The sequence below is a fragment of the Trachypithecus francoisi genome, unplaced genomic scaffold (assembly GCF_009764315.1).
Source record: "Trachypithecus francoisi isolate TF-2019V2 unplaced genomic scaffold, Tfra_2.0 Lachesis_group2, whole genome shotgun sequence".
NCBI classification, from domain to species: domain Eukaryota; kingdom Metazoa; phylum Chordata; class Mammalia; order Primates; family Cercopithecidae; genus Trachypithecus; species Trachypithecus francoisi.
The window spans coordinates 84,199,817-84,214,904 of NW_022681465.1; the positions used below are offsets into that span (position 1 = coordinate 84,199,817).

Consider the following 15,088-nt stretch of genomic DNA (forward strand, 5'->3'; position numbering starts at 1 on the left):
ACACCCACCCCTGCTCTCCAATGGGGACAGGCTGAAGCTCGATGGCAAGCACAGAGTGAGTGTCACTGAACTGAGAGGGTAAGGCTGAGACCAAATAGGCAACCCGAACCCGGCAGAGGAAGTAGGAGAAGGGTTTGTCTGCCCTTCCAGTATCCTTCTGGACCAATCTCTCCAGGAATAAGCATCAACTGATGTAACCAGGTGATTCCTAAAGTCAGTGTGGCTGTCCTGTGGGTCCCAGCCACAGATAAGATGCAGAGTGTTCCCGGAGGTATTTTAGGTTGATAGAAAAGATCACTGGGTGGGTGCCTGGCACAAAATAGGCATTCAATAAATATTTGTTGAATAAATGGGTTCCTTAAGTAAAAGATGTTTTCACTAGATATAACAAATAGGATTACTAGGTTTCTTATTTGCCCAAACGTAAGAAAAAAATCCTTCAATCTAAGTGTCTGAAAGTATACCTTTTGTTCTTAATATGCATAATGCAAATTTTTTGTGATGACGACAACTGCCCAAATTGTGCTAGTATTTTATTATTTTATGAGCTATGTGTTTACTTGAAATTTGCTGAGAGTAGATCTTAAACATTCTCACAACACAAAAGAAGGGACTATGTGAGGTGAGGAATATGTTAATTAGCTGGAGTGTGGTAATCACCTCACAATGTATATGTGTATCAAAACATCATATTGTATACTTTATATACAATTTTTGTCAAGTATACCTCAATAAAGCTGGAAAAAATTTTAAGAAATATATGGGACTTACATATACAAGTCTATCAAAATACTATAAAGCTTAACCAACTAAAAATTAGGGCATTATTTACCTAAACATTTTAACACAAACCACGTACATTTCCTAAAACACAAAATCATAACAGGTATTTATGACAATTTTGTCCTGATTTATATATTGATACAAAATTAACAACTAATAAAAACAAAAAGTTTTCTGGTAAGATTATAGATTCTGAAATCCCAGAAATCTCCATAGTAAGAACAATTTTAGGCAATTTAAAAAAAAAGAAAATACTATTTTTAAACTTTTGAAATCGGTTTCAGTTTATTATTTTTAATATATTTCTGAAAATATATATTAAGACTGTCTGATAATGATTTGTTAATACTCTCCAGTTCTGCCAACATTCCTGTCATGCATCCTTGATAATAATGCTATCCCTGAACCGGGACGGGGGTGGTGAGGTGGGGGTGGTGGGGGAGTATCTTTCTGAGTCAGTTAAAGTCACTGAGGAGGGCCCATACCTCAATGGGAGTTTGAGTTACAATTAGAAATTAGTCATGGAAGGATATGTCTACCACAGACATCTTTCCTCACATTCAAATTATTCCATTTCTTTCCTACAGTCCTCCTTCTATCTTTAGTTCCATTTTAAATAACCCTTCATCCTACATACCCATTTATCTTGCTCCTTTTTCTCCCTTTTGTCCCACTAGTATAACATAAGAGACTCTGCTTCAGTAAACTATCCTAATGTGGAGAGAAAAAAATCAAAATGTGATCAACGATAATAGTTTAACAAAGTTAAGATCGCAGGCTCTAAAAACTAAGTGATTAATTGTTAGATACCCAAAAGCACTCTTTGTTTCCTTTCCAAGATGATGACTCTTCGTAAATTTCCTAAAACACAAAATCATAAGAGGTATTAAAAATAGACCATTCTAATATATGAATACAAAATACATTTGAATAAATCAGACAAATGCATATCACATCTATTTCAATGGCTCCTCTTTCAACAATCCATTAGACATTTGTATAAGGCACTGAGAGCAGAAAAATGAATGGACATGTTCTCTACATTTAAGGACTCTCAACACAACTGCAAACATAAGAGACAAGAAGCTATAGCAAAACAGGGTACAACCACAGAAGGAAATAAACAATTCTATTTGGGGTCATGATGAGACACATCATGGGCAAGGTTACACAGGGGAAGACAGAAGGTTACATAGGGGAAGATACATAGAAGGTCTTTAGTTTCAAACATTTTTTTTCTTTCCAAACACACCTACTACTTCAACATTTCTAAATATGCTTTTCCAAAGGCAAATATCTTCATTAGCTGTTAAATTACGTGATCACCTCTCAGAAGTTCTTAAACAAGTTTGAGCTGCACTCTGGTGTGAGTTGTTCTGTGACATATGCACTCTACCTACCTGCCACCCTTCCCTATATCACAGATGATCACAAAGCACAGGCCAAGACTAGAACCAGACTAGAAGTTACATAGTTTGTGGAAAGAAGTGGTAAGAAAAACATATCACTTTTTCTTCTCACTCTCTAGTCACATTCCATTTCTGTGGGGAGAGGAATTCAAATACAACTGTTCTCTGAACTCCTGCACTTCGTCCGACTCTCTATGGACAAACAAAAGCAAAATACGAAGCCCAGCTAGTCCTCAAAGCATGAAAACAAGAATATGCCCCAACTCCTGCTCATTACCTGTATTTCTGGGGTTGCTCCCATCTACTTTCTGTCCACTGACTGTGCACCCTTTCCTCCCTGGTAGAGAAAGCTACCCCTGCCTCTCAGGCTTGCAGCAGATCTTAGAAAGCTCTTCCTACCTTCCCTCTCTGGGGGTCTGCCTCCTGTTCTGTCAAAATTGTGTCAGCCTTGTTGATAGCAAGGGAACAATACATCTGAGCTTCACTAAGTTTCCTTTCACATATTTTATCCTCTAATCCCTATGTATTCTCTTACAACAATGGGCTTCAATTTTATTCTGAAAACACGGTCACCAAATTTTCCAGGCTGTGGTTATGAGTCCAACTTGCTTATTTCTACTACTGACTGAGGCAGGTCCCCTGAGAAGGAGGGGAGAAGTGCCCTTTAAAAGCCTTGGCTCTCTGCTCTGGTCTTTTGATCTACTGAGCTGTTCATTAACTCTTCTGCTTTGCTGTCAGCAATAATGCTGAAGGCAATTCTAGACAATTCTAGACATTGAATGTACAACCACAGAACAATCCCACTGTGAAATGTTACTACACCAGAGGAGAAACTAGGGAGTTGGGCCTTTTCATCCCATCAGAATGCTCTATTTAACCAGAGAATTACTTGCCCTTATTGACAGAAAACATGCCAGAAGTTCCTATTTCTGTTTTTAAACCCACTCACTGTGCATTTTCTCAGAGGGAGCAATATCTCACCTTTTTTTTTTCCCTAAAAAGGACCTCTAGGAAAAGCCTCTTTCACCTTAAAGAATTTCTGTTTTAGCCACCACCTAAATAGCTAATGCATTATTCTCACTCTCCAACAGAAAGACCTTCTAATTCAAGGGAATTATAATGCAAGAGAAATAACTTCATATATTAACTTCTCCAACAGTCCAGACTAGGAATTCTCACTGTTACCACTCGTTGAGGCTTACTTTGTGCCATGCATTCTTTGGGGCACATATTTTTCATGCTTAACAAATCTTGGAAAAAAGATATTTCACAGATAAAGAAAACAAGATACTACAGTTAGTAAAAAGTCCATGAATATGGGGGGTTTTATCTAAAAATTCCTGAGAGAAATCAGGCCCACATGGTAAAATGTATTATTTTCTTAACTTACCTTTTTCCATATGGGCACCTTGGCTTTTAAAGTATCAATGGCATAGCTCACAGCTTCAAGAGATGCAGCTCTGTGGGCTGAGGACACAGCAATGATTATGCTTGCTTCTGACACTGGAACCAAGCTTTAACAAGATGAAGAGAAAAAAATCACTATCACCTCTGAATCTATGTGTTAAAGAATCTGCTGGATAGATGAAAAAAAAAAAAAAAAAAAAATCCAGGTATGCAGTCTTAGAATTACACTGTAGTTCTATTTTACATAAACATCCAGTGAGAAAAGAGTAGTTCATCGCAGTAGCATTCAGCAGAGGCAGCAGATGAAGCTCATGCTACAGCTAATTTGTTAGAATCTATCCACTAAACCCTTCTGATGGGCACCAAGGGAAATCCTTTCACTGATACAGCAAACGCCTGACTCAAACAAACAAGGCACAGTGCCAGGTAATGCCTAGATATACAAAGTTATGTCCCAACGAGTATAATACAAAATTTAAAATAATAAATATCAAATAATAGGAGTGATAATATTAACCATTAATAAAACTACTGGTTATTAATAACAAACTAGTAACTAATAGAGTATGATAGATAAAGTCTCAATTACTGGCTTCTTTTTAAAGCCAAGAACTCTTGTCTTTTTAGGGGTACAAAAAGGCAAACCACTTTAATGACTTTCAGAGGCATTTATATCAAAAAGAATCTGTCACAGATTGTCATATAAACAGACTCTAGACCACAAAACAACTCTCAAAAGGCCTCAAGGCCTTTAGCACACATTAGCACAGGCCCGTAGGCCAAGGGCCTGAAAGTCTTGGCATAGGTGCACTTTGTTATAGCAACAGAGGCAACAAGAGCTCTCCCAATATCAAAACCCACCAGGCAGTCACTAAAGGTACTAACAGCCATCCCTACTGTCCTCCAAAAATAATATATGAATGTTCCTGTCATGGTAATACAGAATTCCTAAGAAAGATTCAAGAATCAGAGTTAGTACAAAGATGGAAAACAACTATACTTAACTTTTAAATTGATAAAGGAAATCATACCCAAGTCTATGGAACACTGCTATGTGTTTGACTGGCCATTTCTGCCTAATGTCACTACAAATCTTTTTAACTTCGTTTTTCGCCATGGGTAGATACGCTTCATATTCTAAGCTAATGACTTTCTTCCCTTCAAAGTTATTTCTTGTAGTCCCTTTAAAAATAAAAAAATAGAAAAAGAAAACAATTAAAATAAGGTTTTTCCCTACAAAAGAAATAGCACGTTAATAAAAAAGGATTATTTTTAATAGTAAACAAGCAGCATACCAATTCTTCTAAAACTACTTTGAAATCTTCTAAAAACGAAATTTGATTATTAGGAAAATAAAACAGACAATCACAAAGATGATAAGGAAATAAAACAGCACTGATTAATCAAGCTTATTAAAAACACTCACCTGGCAAAGCAGGCAATATTCCTCTCCTGACTAACAGATACTTAAAAGGAAAATATTTATGTTCCCAGGACTATCAAGTACATTTTTACCTTCAATTTTGGAAAATCTAGAATTCTCTCTCCTAACAATGACTTTTATCCTACTTTTCAAAATGCCTTGTAATTTAATATAGGTTAATTTGAAGGTTACTAAAACAAAATAAGAACTACAAAAAAAGTCTACCCACCATCATGGGTAACCTTGGTTTAAAGTTCAGTATTTTAAACTCCTCCGTTAACAATGAACATGGAAAGAACATGGTAATTTCTATTGTCTTGTGCAGTGATAGATACAATGAAAATTAACACTCACCTACAAAGAGAGATACTGCACCACAGAGCGGAGAAATCACCAACTGTGAGGCTTCATCTACTGAAAGTTTCTCGGCAGTAAAGTTTATAATGTCTTTAGATTTCTCTTCAACTTCATCTATATCTTTCCTAGAAATGACACGTTAGTAAACATTAACAAAAGTCCTAGAGGTAAAACACTCAACAACTTACAGGCTCTTTCAATTTATATTTTTTTCTACATTATGTCGATGTAAAAAGAAGAGGCTGTGGCACAAAATATAAAGAGTTTACATGAGCCAAGACAAGGATAGTGGGCCAGGATACTTCTAAGATACTTCAGGGAGTTCCCTTGGGGAGCACTCCCTCAGCCTTTGTTGCAAGCAGCTTTTTAAAGGCAAAGGGAACAAGAAGTGGGCTGATACAATGATACAAAGTTTCACCAAGAATTCTCACAGGCATACCAAGATAATGTTGATCACGGATTGGCTGTACACTGTTGAACTATAGGGTGGGTATAAGTTAGAGTGTCCAGCATATGGATTTTATGGTTTCTTAGCTTCAGCTAGTCTGCAGCCCTCATAAGTGGATTCAAGGGACCAGTGGCTCACACCTGTAATCCCACCACTTTGGGAGGCTGAGGCGGGTGGATCATTTGAGGTCAGGAGTTTGAGACCAGCCTGGCCAACATGGTGAAACCCCGTCTCTACAAAAAATCCAAAAATTAGCCGGGTGGTAGTGGCATATGTCTATAATCCCAACTACTTGGGAGGCTGAGGCAGGAGAATTGCTTGAGCTTGGGAGGTGGAGGTTGCAGTGAGCTGAGATTGATAATGCCATTGCACTCCAGTCTGGGTGACAGAGTGATACCCCATCTCAAAAAAAGGAAAAAAAGAAAAAAAAAGGTAATGATGCAGCTTAAGAGGGAGTGACATGACTGCCATTTCATTCCAGTGCCTATCGGTGCCTCTTAATGTTTTATCTGAGGGGCTCACATTCCTCAGATAAAATGTATCTTTCCTTTTTTTCCCGACCATTAGATGTGTCAGGAGGCATGATTTAATCTGAATGATAAAAATAAGCAAGCGTAAAAATTAGCAAAACTCAATTATGTGTATAAATATTCATAATGAATCAGGCATGACACAAAAAGTAATCTATCATTAACATGATCACTAAAATATAATCTATCTCAATGCCAATATATTCCAAATTCTGTAATTGCTATTCATATCTCCCATCAAGGTACAGTAGAGGTTACTGCCACTTTCACCTACATGCCCATCCCCTCTCACCACTGTGGTACCAAGCACTACACCTAAAGCTGCCTTTTTCTTTATCCAACAAAAAAGGGAGAACAGAAGTGACAGTGATTCTACCGGAACTGGGTTCCCTTCACAACCTGGCAAAACCCCAGGTAAGTAACTGAGGAAATAAGGGAATGAACTGAACACTTATTTACCAGGTATTGTGCAAAGCCCTTTGCCATGCATTTCTCATTTAATTCCTCAAACATTACTACATACTCACTAAGGGCCAGAGCCTAGGGCCAGGCACTAGGGATCAACCAGGGGAAAGAAGCGCAAGCTCCTTTCCTCAGGGTGCTCACATTCAAATAGGAGAAACAAAGCATTACAGGAGAAACTCAGAATTACAAATAGGGATAACTCATGGAAATAAACAGGCTTCGGAAACAGAACCTGGGGTCTGGGGGAGATTTCTCTCAAGAGGCTGTATGAAAACTTGCAACCTGAAAGATAAGGAGGAAGTCTTGTAAAGAAACCAGGGCACAGGCCCCCAGGCAGAGAGAGGGAGTGGCCAATGCCAAGGCTCTGGGACAAGAAAGGGTGTGATGTGCTCCAGAACCTAGAACGAATGGAGAGAACAGGACAGGCTGAGGCTGAACTGATAGGCAGAATCTTGCAAGCAATGAGGAATATAATTATTAATCCTGTAAGATTTCATCTGAATTGAAAGATGAGAGAAAGAAGGCTCAGAGAAGTTAAGGAACTCACTCAAGGTGCTGAAATTCCAACCAAGGAGTCTTAGTTAAGCCAATGTTCTTTTTCCTATCTCCTTTCCACCACGGAAACAGCACTATTCTTCATATACCACTGGATTCCAGGATTTTTCATCTGCTGCACAAGCCACCTAAGTGTCTTCCACCTCTTTTTCTTGCAAGAAAATATAGGTAATACAAATATGGTCTATGAGCTTCAAACCATACTGAGTTCCCGCAACTTCTGATTTTACAAGACTACTAAAAGCTAGCTGGCAGGTTTTAAAAATGCATAATGCCAGTCTTGCCAAACACATTAAAGTAACACACAATGCTTTTGAGTAATCTTCGTAACCTTTTCAAAGAACAACTGTAATTACCACAATACCTCTTTAATGGCAACCTATAGTTTTCTGAATAAATTCCAAATACCAAAAAACCCAAATTCCACCTCTTGAAATCATGGTGGTGATATGGTGACCACAGTTTCTAAATAGCATTGAGATACGTATCTGACAAGAGATTCTTCTAGTATGTCCAGATAGTAGGCCTGAGAAAGAAGCCTAGTGTCGACATGAGAGGCAATCTGCTTTACAGACTGATTCTTCATTTCTTGTGGCATTGCCCTCCAGGAGGGTGGGGGAAAAAATGGGTAAAAAAGATAAAAAGCCATCCTTGACTTGTTCCTTTCTTTAATGGAACCAAGTTTTTGCCATTAAGTATGATACTTACTCCTGATTTTGAATAAAAATCCTACCAAATTAAGAAAGTCTTCTTTCATTCCTAACTGACCAAGAGTTTTTATTCAGGGATGACTGTTAATTTCTACTGAATTTGTTCTTCAGTTGACAATAAATTAAGCCTCATTCTGTCTGTACTTATAAGAAGCCTGATCTCCCTAGACTATACTGAACAATGTTCTTGGACATTATCCGACTTGTATATGGACTAAGTTGTTTAGAAAAATGACAAGGTAGCATGGGTAGAAGAGCCACCTGCAACAAAGCCATAACAATAAAGCTATTTTCCTTTAGTCCCGGACAATGGTAAGCTTTCTTTTCAGGCATTACTGGCTGTGTAATTTTTCTACATTTCTCCGTGGCCAGGAGAGCTATCATCTAGTATTAGTAAGTGTGGTTGGAAAAAAGTACAGAGACAGTCCAATAATATGAGTTCAAATGTCGTCTCTTGAAAAGCTCTTGAATCCTCAGCAAAAAGAACAAAGCTGGAGGCATTACGCTACCCAACTTCAAACTATACTACAGGGCTACAGTAACCAAAACAGCATGGGACTGGTACAAAACAGAACACATAGACAAATGAAACAGAACCCAGAACCCAGAAATAAAGCTCCACAGCTACAACTATCTGATCTTCGATAAACCTACAAAAACAAGCAATGGGGAAAGGATTCCCTATTCAATAAATGGTGCTGGGATAACTGGCTAGCCATGTGCAGAAGACTGAAACTGAAACTGGACCCTTCCCTACACCACATACAAAAATTAACTCAAAATGGATTAAAGACTTAAATGTAAAACTGAAAACTAGAAAAACCCCGGAAGACAACCTAGGCAACACCATTCTGGACATAAGAACAAGCAAAGATTTACAAAAAGCAATTGCAGCAAAAGCAAAAATTGACAAATGGGATCTAATTAAACTAAAGAGCTTCTGCACAGCAAAGGAAGCTGTCAACAGAGTGAACAGACAACGTACAGAATGGGAGAAAATTTTGCAAACTATGTGTCTGACAAAGGTCTAACATCACCCCATTAAAAAGTGGGCAAAGGACATGAACGGGGACTTTTCAAAAGAAGACAATCATATGAAAAGAAAGCTCAATATCACTGATCATTAGAGAAATGCAAATCAAAACCACAACGAGATACTATCTCACACTAGTCAGAAGAGCTATTATTAAAGTAACAGATGCTGGCAAGGATGTGAAGAAAAAGGAATGCTTATATACTGCTGCAGGGAGTGTAAATTAGTTCAATTATTGTGGAAGACAGTGTGGCCTAGAGACTGAAATACCATTCAACCCAGAAATCCCATTACTGAATATATGCCCAGAGAAATATAATCGTTCTGTCATAAAGACACATGCACAAGTATGTTCACTGCAGCACTATTCACAATAGCAAAGACATGGAATCAACCTAAATGCCCATCAATGGTAGACTGGGTAAAGAAAATGTGGTACATATACACCATGGAATACTATGCAGCCATAAGAAAGAACGAGATCAAGTTTTTTGCAGGGACATGGATGGAGCAGGAGGCCATTGTCCTTAGCCAACTAATGCAGGAACAGAAAACCAAACACCGAATGTTCTCACTTATAAGTGGGAGATAAATATTGAGTACACATGGACACAAAGAGTGGAACCACAGACACCGGAGCCTACTTGAGGGTGGGGGGGGGAGGAGGGAGAGGATCGAAAAAATAACTGATGGGCACTAGACTTAATACCTGGGTGACAAAATAATCTGCACAAGAAACCGCCATGATACATGTTTACCTATATAACAAACCTGCACATGTATTCCTGAACTTAAAAGTTAAATAAATTCTTTTTAAGTTGGCTCTTTCACTTATTAGCTATGGGATTAGCTATGTGATCAAAGGCAAGGTTTTTAAGTCCTCTGAATTTGTTTTTCCACCTGCAAAATATGGATATTAATATGTCACTGTGCCTGACACGTAAGATCTCAATAAACCATGTTAAATGAAACATATCAAACTGATATGTTTATTGTAATTAAACAGCTTACAATAGACTTGATGCAGAGATGGTGGTAGATATTCATAAATTTATTGGCACCAATGAAGAGTTGTTGTATCAATAAAGATTTGGTACAGAGAGACTTACAAAGAATATACATTAACAGCAAACCACATACACTTTATCATCTGTATGATCCTTCCCCACACAACTGATTAAGGAAAACAAATCTCACATACCTAGATGGCTCAAAAGCACTATCCTCCACTAATGGGGGGGATAACGGCAATTTCGTCTCCCGGTTGAAGCAGGAGGAGCTGATCTCCAAGCTCGACATATTCTTGACGAACAGCAAATATTATCTGATTTCTAACATCAGCCAATCTAAAGGGGAAAAAGTATGACTCAAAGTATCAATGCTATGATAGACCTCAAATCTCTTCAGCTGCAACTAGAGAGACTACCTAGATATAATTATATAAAGCATCACCTGCAAAATTACCAATTAAATTTACACATAGTATATGGAGAAAGGACATATCCACTAAACATACTTATACACCACAAAGATACGTTAAACTGCTGCTGTCAACTCTTTATTGGATGTTGTATGCCTTGGGGAATTAAATAACAAAAAAATGCACAAAAAACCCACCAGACTGGAGGCAACACTCAAACCAGGTAAAAGAAAAGTTTCCGTACATGCCCTTTCCAGGGTCCTTCTATCAGTACATGGCCTTTCCAGGGTCCTTCTACCCATGTGTACAAGCCTAAGTATAGCTGCCCACAGACTACGCCTGTACACATTATCCTACTCAATTAAGTTGCTTAGAAAGATGAAAAGATGGCATAGGTCATAGAGCCACCTGCAACACAGCTTTATTAGCTGCTCCTTTATACCTGAACAACGGTAAGCTTTCTTTTCAGGCACAGTGAAAATGTATACAAGACCAGCTATCTCCCTCCAGGTAAAGCAGAACAGGAGATTCCACTGTGTTTCATTGATTATCAGGCCACTGTAAGGGCGACTTAAAAGATATGAAATCATGAAGTAGTTTGCTTTTAAACATATATTGTGGAGTATCTTTTACACAGAATTAGGCTTAAACAATTATACAAGCTTAAGTGACACAATTAATATTCCTGAATCACCCTCAAATAAGTCACTTTTATATTTTGTTTCAGAAAGAACTTGAAGTGGGAATGACAGAAGTAAAATCATAGCTTTTCAAGAACCAGAAAAAAAAATTAAATATTACAAAAACTCAAATTCAGCAGCATCTAGGATTTGTTGTAACTCATTTTTCTTTTAATCTTAGAAATGTCTATGTTGAGCTCTCTAAAGAGAGGGACAGAACAAAAAGTTTAAAGCACACATTTTTAATTGAATTTGTAACAAATTCATTTAATGTTATAAAATTGCAGAAGTGACATGTGCAGTGTTTTGTAAATCATTAAAGAGAATATAATTATGTCCCTCTGGGGTTCACTGTGTTTTGGGGTGAAATATCTTTAACTTTTCTTAAAATACGGTGCATATTTAGAGTTTTTCAGTGGTTCCAAAAAAATACAACTAACGATTCTTTTTGACATTAAGCACAGAAATCGAAATTAACCTTATTTTTACTTTTATCATTTATGTATTTTGAAAATATTTAAGTGTTACTCATATGCTTTCTACAAATTTTTCACTACCCAGGATGTCGAGTTTCTATCTCCTTCCACAGCTGCAACGCTTTTATTTCTTGCGGCACAGAAATGGTCTCTGAACGAAGTCCTGTTATTTCAGCACTTTTTGCAAAATACAATACTTCAACCTGAAAGTAAAGAAAATGCTTTTAATAACAACTCATACTCGTCTTCTGACTGTCAATGTTGAGCAGTTTTCTCATTTTCCAAATGTATTGCTTTAATCAAAGACAAATTTTATAAAGAAAACTAAATAACCCGTAAAAAATTTCATTATATCTACAAGTTCAAATTCTGAAAACTTGTTGTTTTAAATATAATTCAGACTAATTTCTGGATGCCTTTTAGTTTTATAAACTTAAGTGTGCCATCATTAAAATCCTAAGTATTTATTTTCTATGAAAACCTGTTAAGGCTGTCTATAGCACCTTTTATAAACATGTAAGCAAAGAACAAATGTCTGAGTCAAGAGATGAGTTACACAAATAAAATAAATGAACAAATAAGCGAAAAACCTGTTTCTCACGGTTGTCAAATGACCTTAGATTCCGGTCTGCATAACACTGTCCCCAGACGCTAAGGATTAAGTTATGCAACATAGTAAATCTGACATTTACAGAAGCAAGTAGGTTTGAAACCCAGGACAGACGGGTATTTGCTAGAACAAAGTTGTGCCAGCAGCCTGGTATGTAAGGGATCCGATGAAGTAAAATAGGCACCTGTCCCTCCGTGCAAACTACTCTTTACGAAATAATTACAGGTTTGCAAATAATCAAGAATGTGGAAATCTACAGATGAAGCAGAAATGAGGTGCATTTCTTTTCGGATTAAAATTGTAGCTTCATCAAAAGGAATAATCTGGGAAAGAGGTGGCCACAAAAGGTCGAGGCTCCTTCAGAATGAACCTGTCCTTGTTGCCGTGAGCGGACAGGTGTTCTCGGAGTGGACCCGACTTCTGCTGGGGCAGCAGAAGCAGCAAAGCCCTGAGGGCCCTAGGGCGAGGGCGAGGGCGGGGGCGGGGGCGGGGGCGGGGGCGGGGGCGGGGCGAGCGGGGGCGGGGGCGCCCCCAAACCGAAGATGCCGGCCAGGGTGGGTGTGAGTTGGGGGCTAGTGGGGAGGTCCGACTGACCAGGGCTGGGTCTATGAAGGGAAAGGGCAGGAGAGACACGTCGAGGAGGGCTCCGGACCCAGGCCCTCACGCACACCCGCCACCCTTACCTGGCACAGCGGCACCATCCCTCCTGGGACAGCAGGACGAACTTACAGCCGCAGACGCGCAGGCGCGGGGCGTAGCCGGTGCGCAGTCGCAACCGGAGGGCGTTTGGCCCCCGCCTACGCCTTCACGGAGCATGCGCACAACTAGCTCCGCCCCGCGCCCGGCTCTACCTGTTTCACTCTGGCGGACTGTTCTATGCCTGGATTAATGTTGCTTCTGAGATGGGTCTTGGCGGTGAGAGGGAGCAATCAGTATGGAAATGGAGAAAGGGCTGACCACGCATGTCCTCCCCAGGAAGGAGGTCGTGGTGTAGGCGAGCAGAGGCCAGACTCCCGTGGACACTAGCCGCCTGCGTTATGGAGGCTTAGCTAATAACCTTGCAGGGGCCTTCGTGCTTTTCCACTCGCTCACCTTTAGGCTTCTGACACTTACCTACGGAATGTGAACCTCGAAAATGTGAGACAGGTCTCAGTTAATTTAGAAAGTTTATTTTGCCAACGTTGAGGACATGCCCTTGACACAGCCTAAGGAAGTCCTGAGGATATGTGCCCAAGGTGGTCAGACCGCAGCTTGGTTTTATACATTTTAGGGAGACAGGAGACATCAGTCAATATGTAAAAAGTGCATTAGTTCCTTCCAGAAAGGCAGAGACAACTAAAAGCAAACCCCGCCCCCCCCAACTGGGGACTTCCAGGTCACAGGTAGGTAATACACCGATGGTAGTATTATTTTGTTTCTGATAGTCTTTCTAAAGGAGGCAATCAGAATATGCATCTATCTCGGTGAGCAAACGAGGTGACTTGCATAGAATAGGAGGCAAATTTGCCCTGAGCAATTTCCAGTTTGAAGGGGCCCAAGATATTTTTCTTTCACAGGTATATGATTAATGGTGCCCAAGATATTTTTCTTTCATAGATATATGATTAGTGTTTCTTAAAGACTTGAAATATCCACCTGGTCAGAACGTTCGAACTGTTACCACTTTTCCTGTTTACTGGCCACTGAGTAAATTGTCTGTATACTGTCCATCCAACTTTCCCAATTCTTGCCAACAAGAACTCTTGGCTTTAAATTGCTTGCATCATTAAGTGGATGTAAGTTACACGTCCCTTTCCTTAGAGCTCACAGTCCTGGGTAGGAGAGTTTTAAATATGAATGATAATTCCCTGTAATACTAAGGATATGTATCATTTCAAGGGTGGAAGGGGAAAGTAGTTGTGTCACCTTGGGAGTGTGCTCTAGTGAGTCTCACTGAGAAGATGCTGGAGATAAATCTGCTAGAATAGTGGCAGTAAATGACAAGAGTGGGAGTAGAGCTTGAGGAAATTTCATTTGCCTCTGACAAGCCACAGGGATATGAAAAAGCATAATGAGTTCACGGAAGCGCAAGTAGTTGGCAAGACAGGTGTGCCTCCAGCAAAGAAGGAGGTGATGAGAAGTGAGGCTGGAGAGTCCTTGGTAGAAAAAATTGACAAGGAGCAGTTAATACCAACTTATATGCTGGTAAAGTTGCTAAACATCAAGGATAAAGAATTATATTCACACCCAGGCATAAAAATCAGGGAATGATGATAGCGGCCTTAAGACTCCTCAGTGCCATCTGATGCCAGCAGGTGGCAATGTGCAGTACATAAAAAAGGCTGAGAACAAAAGCGTGACCCCGTAATATTACATACAGCGAAGTAGTGGGTCATGATTCTCCTAAATCAACAAAAACTCAAAAATATAATACCCAAGAACACTTTTTAAAAATCCTTCTTGGGCAAAACGTCCACTCAATCAAGAGTAATCAAAGTAAATAACTCAACAATAAAGGTATTAATGGGAAAAATGAAAAACTAAAAAAAAAGCTGTCATTGAAATTTTAATCCACTCAAACAAAACTAAGACATCAATTATGGGATTATGATTATAAAATAAAATGTAAATGACATCAGAATATTTTTAAAAAATGGAAACTGTCCAAAGTACGAACACATAGTTACAAAATATCAATTCAGGTTTCTTAATATTTTTTGTAATCTTCTTTATTTTAGAAAATATTTTAGGAGCAATTATCTGTTACAAATAAACAATAATCTGACAATTTGTAATCCTGTCA

The 15,088-nt window shown here is 38.9% G+C and overlaps 1 protein-coding gene across 1 annotated transcript; it reads right to left on the reverse strand.

The window, feature by feature from the left end:
• Positions 1-1,040: 1,040 nt before the first annotated feature.
• On the reverse strand, positions 1,041-13,056 carry MOCS2 (molybdenum cofactor synthesis 2). Its single transcript, XM_033179548.1, has 7 exons — positions 12,990-13,056; positions 11,778-11,899; positions 10,322-10,466; positions 5,377-5,504; positions 4,631-4,781; positions 3,583-3,706; positions 1,041-1,644 (listed from the first exon to the last, which is right to left on the reverse strand). Exons 3-7 carry the CDS (start codon positions 10,417-10,419, stop codon positions 1,579-1,581), a joined length of 567 nt encoding a protein of 188 aa, XP_033035439.1. The 5' UTR covers positions 10,420-10,466; positions 11,778-11,899; positions 12,990-13,056; the 3' UTR covers positions 1,041-1,578.
• Positions 13,057-15,088: the final 2,032 nt, after the last annotated feature.